The 13,846-nt window shown below is 35.3% G+C and overlaps 1 protein-coding gene and 1 pseudogene across 1 annotated transcript; one reads left to right on the forward strand and one right to left on the reverse strand.

Moving 5' to 3' along the window:
* Positions 1–266: 266 nt before the first annotated feature.
* On the reverse strand, positions 267–4,342 carry LOC111893108 (pentatricopeptide repeat-containing protein At2g37310-like; annotated as a pseudogene).
* A 1,090-nt stretch (positions 4,343–5,432) lies between these two features.
* On the forward strand, positions 5,433–12,385 carry LOC111893110 (uncharacterized). Its single transcript, XM_023889185.2, has 3 exons — positions 5,433–6,024; positions 6,089–6,237; positions 12,185–12,385. The coding sequence occupies exons 1-3, from the start codon at positions 5,433–5,435 to the stop codon at positions 12,383–12,385; spliced, it is 942 nt and encodes a 313-aa protein (XP_023744953.2).
* The last annotated feature ends 1,461 nt before the right edge of the window (positions 12,386–13,846 follow it).

Raw genomic sequence — 13,846 nt, forward strand, 5'->3', positions numbered from 1 at the left:
CTACTTACGTGGAATGAATAGTAAATCCTCACACATACCAATTTTGGTAATTAATATATATATATAATTACGGAAATAAGATGCAATATTATTAAACGAGGAGAATTAATTATATAAACACCCCCCTCTACCCCTAAAAACATTTAGTAAATTAAAATCTTATTGTTTGTATTGTTATGAAAAAGTAATATTCACTGCTAGTTTCTGTAATTCGCCAAAAAAAAAACCTCTTTAATACGGATTAAACGGTTAACATCTTACAAAATTTAAGACCATTCGCCATCCACATTATAACCCCTGCAACCTGGCCCCCAACTAACCCCAATCCCCAATTCAGTCATTCTCTTTATAAGATCACCATCACTCGATAAATTCAACATTTTTTGATAAAGTTCCGTATCGAAAATATTAAATTTAATCAAATGTTCAAAAGCAAATCTCCCAATTTCAACATCACCAAAATCTCAAGCCTCTTTAAACAATGCATCCCACATTTCTTCAGTAGGCTCAACAGGCATTTCCTCTATCAAATTCACAACTTCATCTAACTTCGAAGCCTTGATCAAAATACTTATCATACAATCATAATCCTCCATTGAAGGCTGAATACCATATTTAGGCTTTATACATTTAAATACACTCACTAGTACAAAACCTATTTAATAGTGCGATAGGCATTTTTTTTAAGACGGTGAAAGCATAAAACCGCATCATTAAACTGTTTTCACATTATAAACTATAAAATCGCACAATCAAATATATTTATTGATGCGGTTTCTATAAAAATGCATTAAAAACCATTTATTAGCGCGGTTTACTTCAAAAGCGCATTATTAAAGTCTAAAGATTCAGCTCCCTACTAATATTTTGTTCTTGGTGGTATTTCCCCCTTCCAATTTTTTCATTCCGCGCTCATGTCTTTTCCTTCCAATATTTTGTTCTTAATCTCTCACCCAAAGGGACGACGGCAAAGACACATCAGATCCTGATCGAAATCTAAAAACCCTAGCGTCGATTTTTCTGATTTTCTATTCTTAAATAGTAAAATGTTTTGATCTTTCGTTTCTTCGCTAATTCCTCCTTTGTTGGTCATATACACGCCTCAAAGACCCTTCCCCTGTAGGCTTTCTTCTCTTTCCAACGTACTACATCGGCGATCTCATCGATTTCTATACCGGCGCGGTAAGGTAGCCTCCACTCCGGCGCAACAACCCCTTCGAATGATGAATTTTCATCAAGTCCAAAATTATTGTGTTTAAGTGCTTCAAAGAACGATAAGTAATAAAAAGCCTTTTTTCTGTCCTTTAATTATATGTATTGTATGTAGTGTATGATTGTGTGGATGTGATTGCTTCGCAAGATCTAATTGATCAATGTTGGTAGAAATTGAAACAGGTAAAACTGAGATAGGGTGTTAGGGTTTATTGAATCTACATGTTTTTTTTAAATGCCTATGGCATCTTCGAACAACAACAAGCAGCTAACCTCTGTTAGCTTTGGCCTTCTACGTCTCCTGATGCCTTTCCACTAAAACAACTTCCCTTTTTATGTAAGGTTCCACAAGATGTTGTGACAACAGGTGGGTAGAATTCTCATCTTTGTACAATCAGAGGTTCAATTAAAGACGCCATGAATGAAGAAAAGTCAAAACACCATGAATGGAGAAAAGTCAAAAGAGATGGAAACTGTCACAACATCTGGATGTTTCAATCCTTAAGGTTTGCAATTGAGTTACTTTCTTAGGTTATATTCGTTTATCATCTATAAAATTAAAATGTAATTTGCAAACACTAGTGAAATCAAAGTTTTGGAAATCTAGCAAATGGTTCTTTTTTATGATTTAATAGTATGATGTGTAGTCACTATATCAATTTGAAAATAGATAAAATGATGAGAAAGTTAGAAAAGAAGCAATAATAGCTCTACAAACTTGTATTCAACAAAATCTTTTGGCAGCAGATTTACTACTTTTGATGAGGATGAGGAGGGCAATTTGTATCTTTTGAACAGACGAAGGATTGGGAGAATAATTTGTGTCCAAGCTCACTACCTCCAGTTTGTGTCTAATTTCTCTGCCTTTGGTCTTATGAAAAAAGAGAATAGTTTTGACATAGGGATGTAAACCGTTCTGAAACCTGCCTGAATTGAACCAGAACCGAAAATGAAAATGATGGATTGGGAGATTCGGGAACTTGACCGAATACCACTAATCTGTTCTGGTTCGGTTCGGTTCCGTTTCTCAAATGTTTGTTATACCTTGATAATATAAATTAATTCCATGAATTTCCATGTATCGTTTTGTGTTCCTTTTACAGGCTTAATGTTCAACAGCTAGAATCAAGCTAAATTAAACTCACCCCACTGGAACAAGACTACAAGAGTTGCAAGGAGTTAGAGCTCAAATGATTATATCTTTATTTGTTTTCTAGAATTAAATGCAGTTAAATACATTGAATCGCACTCACTGCATGTATTATGACATTATATCTTTTAAGATTCATGGGTTGATTTTTGTTTTGTTTCTGTACTCTATTTTAAAGGGGTTTATGTTAACGGTTGAAAAAACTTTTAGATCTTTCAATAGTTTATCTTGGTAATGTTCCAGTACTTTTTAAGTGGGGTTATTTGTTTATTTAAAATTGCGGTTCTTTATGTATTTAAAGGAGCGGTTCTAATTTAATGATGCCGTTGTGATTTGTTTTTATGGAAGAAACAATTTGTATTTTTTTAGGGCAGTTTTCAAACCGCACTATTAAATAAGAGGATTTTTTGAGGCGATATTTGTTTGGTGCGGTTCAATAACCGCATCAATTAATTATTTTAACCGCATCAACAAAACCTTTTTGTACTAGTGACTCAAAGCTTCATTTACATATCCATAATGATCAGCACAAGCTGATAATACAAATGTGACGATCATAGGATCTGGATATATTCCTTCTTTAGTCATTTGATTGAATAGATCAAGAGTTGTATTTACATCTCCATGTGATGAATATGCTGAAATTATCGATCTCCATATGATTACACTTTTCTTTTCTGATTGGTCAAAAACTATGCGGGCTCTATCGAGAAAACCTAACTTAGCGTAGGTGTCAATAATCCCAGATGCTACATCGATGTTTGTGTCATAACTGTTTCTGATTGCATATGCGTGTGTCTCTTTTGATCCTTTTAGATTTGATAAATGTGAAAGTGTAGGAAAAATGATTGAGAGTGTTACACTGTTTGGTTTGAATATGTTTTCTTGCATCTCATGGAGTAAATCGATTACCTTTTCATACTGATTGTTCTGAAAATGACCTGAGATCACAACATTCCATATACTCAAACATGGTTTTTTCATTTCCCTGAAAAGATTCATGGCTTCCATTACAAAACCGTGTAGGATGTACCCAGAAATCAAAGAGCCATAGCTAATCTCATCTTTCTTAGTCATTTCTACAAACAGTTGATGTGTATTGTACCTAATTATGTCGCTACATTTTGCATACATCTTGATAAACGCATTGCAAACTGGGAGATCTGTTTTGATTTCATTATCTATAACAAATCTAAGAACTTTCATACCTAAATCAAGATCGTTTGACTGTGCACATGCTTCCAGGATGCTGATTACTGTGAATTCATTCGGTCTTATGTCTTCCAAGCTCAACATTTTAAAATATAATTCCTTGCATTCATTATATAACTCTCTTTGTGAATACCCTGCCATCATGAAATTCCACGACACAAGATCTTTCTTAGGTGCATGATCAAACAAGCTTCTTGCTTTAACCATATCTTTACACCTACAATACAATTTTATCAAAGCGTTTACAAAGAAGATATTGGAGTCTAACCTGTTTCGGATAATAAAACAATGGATTGTTTTAGTGAAGTTCGATTTATGATAACCCAACGAGGAAAAAGCCTTTAACACACATGTAACAATGTAATAATCTGGTTTTACAGACATCGAGGAAGCAGATAAGAAACTCCGAAAAAGCATCAGTGTATCAGTGTGATGCTTGTTCATGGAGTAGCCCCTGAACAGTGCGTTCCATGAGAAAGTGTTCTTATTGGGAAGTTGTTCGAACACCTGTTGGGCTTCGAAAAGGTTGTTGGTTTTAGAGTAAAAAGCGATCAATTTTGAAGCCAAGAAGTTGTCGAGGGTAACGGAGGAGAGGATGAGTTTAGCATGGAGGAGCTTGCCTTGGCGGATGAGACGGTGGTTGGTGCAGTGCTGGATGAGGCGGTCGTATGCGGCGTAGTTGAGTCCATTGGGGATGTGGTGGTGGTGGTGTACGGTTTGTGCAGTGGAAGGTGGAATTTGAATTTTCACAAGTTTCATGAATTTCATTTGGTCTGAAGCTTATGTCAAAGTTTCAAGTTACGAGAACTTTATGCCTTCACTCTTCCATTGATTATGAGTGTATATACATTCAATACGGCAACCCTAGCTTGGTGTCCAAGGAAAACTAGGGTGCATGCAATGTATGCTAATTATCTAAATACAAGATAATGACAACTAATAATAGTAACTTGTAAATATTAAATTATTCGTTGTAAAGCATTACATTGATCTATACGATTATCATGCATGTGAAAGCATACTTGTTGGGCGACACATGTAATGTTAAGGTGTGTAACCGTTAGATATAGAAGAGATCCGATGGGAATTCTATAGTAGGAGTGATCGGAAAATGGGTGGACCACCATTTTGAGCCTAGTTTCGAGCTAGTGTCAACTACAATTTGTGATGGTTTGCATGGTGACATGTCGTTCGCACAATGATATCATTAGCATAGATTGCTTGATTAAGAAATAGAATATGAGGCGCTCTTCTAAAAAAGATGCCTAAAAAAACTAAAAGGGCCTAGATTCTTCATTGCGAATTTGGATGCAAGATGAGCCATTAAGGCTTATCGGAGTGTGCGTGATGGTGTGTTTTTGGTTTAGAGATACTAGAAAACTTCAACTATGTATGGTTCGAATGGATCTAAGAACTGGTTTAACTATGAATTTAAAAAGTTGAACTATGAAGTATGAATTGTAGAGAAACACTAATTTCAAATATAATTATAATTGCATTTGTGTGATGATTGTAAAACACTTTCATTGGTTGTGAAAATGAGTACTTACACCAAAAGAAGCTTTTCTCAGCTACCAATATTCTTGCACAATCTTCAAAGAACAAATCCTAATACCTTCACATCCATTAAGAAAACGGATACCAACCGCTTTCAATTCTGTTTTGTGGCTTTAGGTTGCGTGGTATAACATATTTGTTTTATTGAGTTATATAATATTTCATGATAATGTATCTCGTTTACTTTTTACTTATCACTAATATATGTTTGTTTTTTATGCAGATTCATACCTTCCTTAGGTGCAAGATACCGTTAATATATGTGGGTTATTTACCCCTAATTGGCAACTATCTGACAACAATGTACTTCGCAGTGGCTTTAGATGGAAACCATGAACCCCTACTCTTAGCAATTGGTTTGGGGACCTTAGAGTGTGAAGAATCGTGGAGATGGTTCATGATGAAGTTAAAAGAGTGTTTAGGTGAGGATACAGAGGTTGGTTTCATAAGCAACCTTTGTGATAAAATAGACTTTGTTGTCCATAGTATCTACCCAGATTCGTATCATGGATATTGTCCTAAAGATATAGCCAGAAAAATACGAGATTCTGTCGGACATAATGATACAGAAGTCGAAACGTTGTTTTGGAAGTCATGTAATGCATATAGTGTTCATGATTTTTATTTGTGTCTGGAAAGGTTGCAAAATGCCGGTAGGGAACCACCTTTTTGCACCTTGCTTAGGAGTTTAATTTTTTGGCTTGACGATATAGCAATTTCAAAATGGACACGAGCATTTTTCCCAAAAGTACGTTACAATGTTAAATCGATTGATGTCCCGGAAATGTTGAAAATTATATCCACATCCACACGAGAGTTTCCTATAACAACGATAATTGAGTTAATTAATACGTTGATACAAACAACGTATGCTGAACGGGCTGAAGTGGCAAGTAACTTTATACTAATATTTGGTTTTTCCTTGTATTATTATTTTAAAATTAACAAATATTGCAGAGAGGTTGTCTGGTGGGGTGACCCCTTATGTTGAGATTAAGGTTCAAAAGCGGATAAACAAGTCTTATAATTGGGTGGCAAAACGTTTGTATACGGATACATTTCAAGTCGATAACAATTTTGGCACCAACAAAGTACAATTTGATAGGGTATGTAGTTGTGGGAAATAGCAAAAAAGCGGTATACCATGTGGCCACGCTATAGCATGTCTAAGAACTCGTACGTCTGAATCCATTCATGAAATGGTTGATTATAAGTTTTCTGCTGTCATGTACCGTGTTGCATTTGAATCCGAGTCGGTGAATTCTGTACCATCACATGTGCACCGGGAAATTCCAAATGAAAGGGTGGTCCTGTTACCTCCCTAAAAGAAGTAGTTATTCATGTACCCCGTTTGCATTTTATGTACAACGTTGCATTTTATGTTATGTTATGTACTAATTATGGGTTAATGTTTTAATGAATTCATTATGGACGTGTAATCTTAATTCTTTTTTAACTGTCATTGAGGAAACAACATACATTAAAAGTAAGGGAGATTTGTCACACCCCAAAACCAAGAACGGCGGAAACGTTCTGGGGTGGAGGACGTCATGTACAGTATCACGACAATGAAAAGTAGTAAACAAGCAACAACATCATCCATTGCATTAATAATATAATTTTAATACAAGTGTGTTCTGTCAAATTATAATAGACACTAAAGCATAAATCAAAATGAAAGATGAGTCTTGAACGAGCTCCATCTTCTCTAAACCTTGCATCGGCACCTGTCTATTGATGACCTGAGGATACAAGTATTTTGAAAGCGAGTATCAGCTTTAAAGCTGGTGAGATCATAAGTATTTTAGTGTCTTAATTTATATGTAAGAAATTGTTTGTATATGAACTGTAAGTATTGAAAATGTTTGTAAAACAACTGTAAACGTTTGAAAAACCCTAGAAATCCCTATGATTCCTACTATTATATAAGGGTGTCTTCTACCAAGACCTAACTGTTCTAAATGTAGTATTCTACCAAGACTTAACTGTTCTAAATGTTCGTTTCTTGTAAAAGTGTGTAATTTTCTCAAGTGTAACTATCATTAACAAAACATAGTTTGTACATTTAATGTTTAAGTGAAATGATCACTAAATATATGTAAAGGGGAAATTAATGTAGTACTGTAGTGTTGTATTATAGGAACTACTGTTGTACTAACTACCTTAAACCGGATTTATATTAAGGTATCGTGTGATTAATTGTACCATACTATCGACTAGGTAACAACGACAAATGTAGGTCGTAAAAAGGTATGACGTTTGGCACCCACAGACCTGCAGGTCTGGCTGTAGCTAGCAGCAAGGTGTAGGATAGTCAATCCAGTATAGATCTATACGCAAACTCACGCTCTCCCTCCAAGAGACTCTGGCTACAACTCGGGCCATGACATTGAAGGCATGCTCCGATACAGTGGATCACAATTATGTTAACGTATTCATGTATAAGTAATGTATTGTTAATCGTTCTAGTATCGTTGTATATGTTCTCTTTCTAGTATAGTTGTAAATGTTTTCTTGTAGATGTATCTATGTAAATGTAAACATGTAAATGTATCTATGTAATAGTATAGTAAGGTACTGTGTGTACTAGCTGTGACGTGTGTTCTCTCTCTATCTAGCAAGTATTGACTCATGAATGAACTGACTCATTGTATGATATTGTTTTCTCGTAATAGTTCTAGTATCTTCCTAAACTACCCATATGGTAGCTTACTAGTAATTTAACTGGTACGTATGAACATGGATGTATACCCTTGCTACCCAAGGGCATTGGATGAACTGGAAGGACCTTTATGACTATATATGTACACATGATACTAATATTTAAACGACCTTCGGACGGGTACCCGATATCCCACCAGACTACATCCAAATCGAGGAAAAGGAAATAGGGTGGATAACCTTCCTAAGCCTTTTAAACATTTCTTATATATCTATACATATATAGGCATGCAATTGATAATATAAAAGCATAAAATAAGTTTTGTAAAACCTTTGAACATAATTATTATCTAAGAAAAGATCGACTTGATGTCAATCTATAAAACGGTTTGAAGCATGGGTTTGATAAAACAGTTTACGTATAAAGGAACGTTTGTTTGAAACACAATTATAAATGAGTTTGAAATAAGATATTCAGAGTAAAATGTACAACTTCATAAGGAGTTTTAATCATATAAAATGTTTATGAAAAACATTTGAAGGAAACTGTTTGGTAAAACGGCTAATGAGTAGTAAATCATTTGCATGCTGTTTATTAATCACATGTGATTGATATAATAACTAGCATGATTCTACTTGTATCCCCCCATAAAACATTTAAAAACAGTTAAAACATTGATTAAGTGGTATGAACTCACCTGTTGTGGGTGATACGGATGAACAGAAGAGGTAGGACTGCTAGGTGTCAAGTGAAGACTTTAGAAACACACAATCGTCCTAATTACATATGAAGACATATGTATATAAACAATTAGTGATTATAACACTAATTAAACATGTATAAACATCCTAATGCGAGGAAAACACTTTGGTCAAGTGCTAGGAGGCTAATGGGTTGCAACAAAGGAGTGCAAGACCTCATACGGAATTTTATGGTCTAAAGACCATGTGTGTTGGAGTTTACGGCCCAGGGGAGTAAACTCCTGGCCGTAAACTCTCCATTGGGTCACTAAATGAAGCTTAAAGTTATTACAACTTAAGTGATGAAGTGCTTCAAGGCTTACTAGAGTGTTAGGGCTTCCTTTTAACTCCTTTTAGGAGTTTATGGCCTTGGGACCAATCCCTTGGAGATTACGGCCGTAATATCCCTTGGGAGGGTGTTTGTGGTGTTTTCAAGTCCCTAATATATCTAAGAATAAATCAAGGAAATTGTCCAAGGCTTTAGGAGTGATTAAAGCACCTTTTGGCCCTATTGTTTGGAGTTCACAGCCCTGGAACTTCTTGGGCCGCGAACACCTTACTCTTGGTGTTCTAAGGGTGTTTGCTAGTCCTAAACTCATTAGGGTACATGTCTAAATTAGTCTCTTGGCTTAAGGAAGGCTTTTAGGGTGTTTTGGCACCTAAAAATGGAGTTCACGGCCCAAGAACATCCTTGGCCGTGAACTCACTTTCAACCCTTGATTCTTAATGATTTGGATGTCTAAACAAGCCATGGGTAGTCTCAAGGTTCATTTCCAAGGTTTGGAGGGACATTGGGCTCACTTTGGCCCTTATAAAAGAGTTTACTCTCCAAGTGTTCTTGGGCGGTAAACTCTCAAATCTTGGGGTTTTGATCCGATTTTGATGTTATTAAGCACAATCTAAGCTATATAATACAACTAGATGGAAGTACTCACGTTTTGGGATGAAAACCTGAAGATCCATGAGAGAGAATTTGGTTTTTCTCTAGTTGGAAATGTAACTAATGAATGAATATGGTTCAGATTTCTATATATAGTCCTGGGATTTTTGGCAGAAAATATTTTTATTCTGGAATTGAACCCTAATATCCTAGAGTTTTGGAATAACAGTGTTGCACAAAACCCTAGTGCATCCACTCTCCTGATATCTCCTTAAGTGTAAATCCTGAAAAACTGTCAAACTTATACCCAAAGTCTGGAATTTCACTGTAACTGATCTAACTTCTATTGATTTGATATGGTTTGTACAGAATGGAAATTTTGGGTTGTCACAAGATTTATTATGTACTGAGAAAACACACGTACAAAAACAAGCAACGAAACTAACGAAAAACACACAACTTAACCAACATGCATATTAAAAGTGAGGGACATTCTTTAAAAGATTCCATACATCTCCATGGGTAAACTCTGTACCATTAGATTCGAAACGATATAGTTCCAAAGCCACCTGTATGAGAATGTCTTCATCCATATTCACATGCTCATTATCCAGCTCGTTATAAATACATTGAAAATGTTGACCTTTTTTTTCAAATCCAAAAACTCCGCTTTGACATCTCTTCTTCTTCGATATTGAGTACGCCCCATTTGATGGTGAAATAAATGACAGACACGAGACCAAAATGATCCAGCACGAACTTCTGGCGGACCTGGTGGAAAATCATCCTCTACAATTACAATCCAAGCTTGAACCAAAGCGACCTCCTCTTCGTTGCTCCATCTAAGTGGTACGGGTGAGTCCATAGTTGCAAGGGGAAAAATTAATGCGATACAATTAAAAAGGGTATGAACAATTATTTATAGCGACTCGTTATTTTCCCAGCACAATGGCTTGTCAAATCAAGTAGCAGTGTATTGTGTTGTTATTCGATGCAATGGTTTGTCAACTCAAGAAGCAGTGTATTGTGTTGTCATCCAGATGCAATGGCTTGTCAACTTGAACAGTGATCTGTTGAGTTCTCAGTTAGTACACCGCGTTCTTCAGTTAACTTGGACTATGAATTGCAGACATAATAAGAAGATTGGACTGCGATATTGTGTATAAACTACTATAAATAGAATTTTAGTTAAACCAACATTTTAATAACCGATGTTACAATTATTCGTATATTATTTTTGAATATTTACTCTCTTTATTTCACTAAATATGAGTTCAATACCATGGAGCAATGAGGAGTTCTTGGTTCTTACACATGCATATATTCATGTGTACGAGACCAGCAAGTTGAACAATCCAATGTTTTGGACTCGTTTATCCAATATCTTCAATGCTAAAAACCGAATGACTACAGCAAACGATCGTGACGAACTGGACATCTTAGCAAGATGGTATGAAATGAAAACTGAAGTTCTATTATTCAACGATCTTTATACCAAAATTGACGACGCTCATTTAAATGCTTCTGAGGACGTCATCTTTGAAGCTGCTAAGGAGGAGTACAAGTCATTGAGTGACGGATCCGAATTCCAGTTTCAAGCCCCTTGGAATATTTTGAAATATGTCCCGTTTGTTTAATATGTATTTCTATTTAATAGGTGTGTACTAGGTTATTTTCGTGTATTACGTTTGTATTGTAAGCACCTCCTCTGTTTAATTTTAATAAATAAATGTTGGTTGCATTAGTGTTAACGATAGTATACAATACATTACTAACAACATATCCATGAACCATTAAACTTTAAACATTACAAATATTCCAACTCTACGCCTTAAACTTAAAACATGAAACTAACAACCATTAGACGAAACATTAAACTTAAAACATTACTACAAACAAAGCATTTAAATAAATAACAGGTCCATGGGTTATTTATAACGTAAAATAGAGCACACTACATGAAATACTGATTATTTTTAACAACCTTCCAAACGTCTTCATACTCAAAGTCTCTGCCTTCACGCTCCAAGATGTAAAAATCATTAACAACTTCCAAGAACTCTTCCTCGTCTCGACAACGAACTCTAGTACTTTTCGCATAATTACACGCTTAATTGAACCGTATGACTTCTTCCTTTACATCCATCCATTTACTAACAACATCTGATTGTTGTCGTTGTTGTCCTTCTCCCATCTCATGGTTAAACAAAGTTGTTATGCGGGTCCATTCATCACTTACTAGGCAATGCGGTGGAGCAAGTAACGGTACACCCTCCTTAACACTTAGCCAGCATCGTGTTAGAACCAACACTTCGTTTGTCGTCCATGGTCGTTCAGAGTTGGAACGAGGTACTTCATTCGAAGAAGTTGATGCATTCGACGACATTTCTTATAATAATAAATACATGACTATGATTTGGTTACTATAGCTTAAACATCTATTTATAATAATAAATACAGGGCTATAATTTGGAGGTTACTGCAGTGACTTATCATGTCAAACAATCATTTATGTCTTGTCACTTTGACTACGATTTGCATGTTACTACAGTGACTTGTCTTTGATGTGTAGTCATTTCAAAGTTTGACTATGAATTACAACTTTGACTACGAAATGGTTGCATTTAGACTATGATTTGCAGATGGAATAGTATATATATAAATACCACTTATAGCACCACTTTATTATAATCGCGACTTTATTATGAGTTCCCCAAAAAATTTCGAAATTTGCTCATGCAACGAAGTAGATTGTTACTACTGTGATTCAGTCGACCCTTTTTTTTACACCGTCTTCATCAGGCCCATATATGTCTGATGAAATATTTGAAGAATTGAAAAAGCCTGAAGAACAACAAGAACAGGACAAAGAGTCATCCCGACTTCTCACTCAACGTGATAATGAAATTGCATGGGAATGCAAACAAGCTCAAGAATGGATAGACCTAAAAAAACGAAATCAAAGAGCATGAAGAATGGATAAAAAAACTATGAAGACAATCAAAACGACCGAAAAATGGATTGCTGAGAAGGACGAGCAGATCATACACCTTATGGTGCAAAAGGATCGTTTGGAAGATAAAATTAGAATTAGGGATGACTATATAACAAACGAGAAAGAGAAGTATCCATTGCAGTTCCCTGAGTTTAATAACTAGTTACAAAAATGTTGTAACATTATCATGACTTCAGTTCAGTTTGTTGTTTTTTTAAATAACATTTCTTGTTATAATCCGCAAACTAAATATTATAATATAAATGCTTAATTCATTGTTATAATCTACAAACTAAACTAAAATATGAAAGCATAACAATGTCTTGTAAGATTTAATAAAAAAATTACAACACATAAAAAGTTAACAACTTTTCATTTCAAGGTTGTTTTATATCAAAATCAGTTTCATAGGTTTGTGAGCAACTCGCTGAACCACCAATATTAAATGCCATTTCTGTAGTAGAAATTGTCGTGCGACGTGCTCCACTACCGGACACCCTTCCAGTACAATTGTTTCTCGTGTGTCCTACTTGACCACATGTAGAACACTATTTTCTAATTGGACCCTCGCCTTGGGATGGAATGCAGTCTGTGTTTCTTGGCCTGCCTGGTTGACGTTTATCCATTATAGGTGGCTTAACAATCATCAAATCATCAGGGATCTCCCATTCGGATGGCTTTGGCAGAGGGTTTATTGATTCCTCATATGTTTTCCTCAGTGTTTCGGTAAAGTAAGCATTTAATGCATACCTCGAGCAGTCTTGGTAATTGTTGACTGTTAAACATCTTATGACATGACCACAAGGTATGCCATCAAGTTGCCAATGCCTACATGTACATGTCATTTGTTGGAAATCAATTATCATGTTTTGTGCCCCCTTTTTGACCTCGCATTTCGTATTTGAGATCATGCGAACATCCCACTTACTAAATGTTTTTTTGTTTTCTTTAACAATTTCATCGGCCCAAGGGGTAAGTGTTGTTATTGCTTCCGTTTAAAAAAGATACAAAATAAAGAAGTTAAGATCAATAAGATTTATTAAAACATCAATATTAAAAATTAAAATTTAATTTAATATCTGCAAAGTTACATCTTTGAAACCACCACTGTTGCATTGTTGCACGAAAAAAATCGATCAACATAAGTATCGACACCTTACGTGCATGTCTAGATAATGCATTTATAGACTTCGCACTGTTGGACGACATAAGATTGTATCGATTCCCTCTAAAATGTGCCCTAGACCAAGTTTATGGATTTATACTTTTTAAGTACTCCCATACTGGTTGTTTTGTCTTTCTCATAACTTCCATGGCAACGTCAAAATCATCAACTGTGTACGCCCTACAAGCCTCCCAAAAAATTCCTTTAATTGTGTTACTCTTCCCGAATCTAGATACTATGTTGAAATACAAATGGACACCACATATTCCGTGA

Source organism: Lactuca sativa, chromosome 6, assembly GCF_002870075.4.
Source record: "Lactuca sativa cultivar Salinas chromosome 6, Lsat_Salinas_v11, whole genome shotgun sequence".
Classification (NCBI taxonomy): domain Eukaryota; kingdom Viridiplantae; phylum Streptophyta; class Magnoliopsida; order Asterales; family Asteraceae; genus Lactuca; species Lactuca sativa.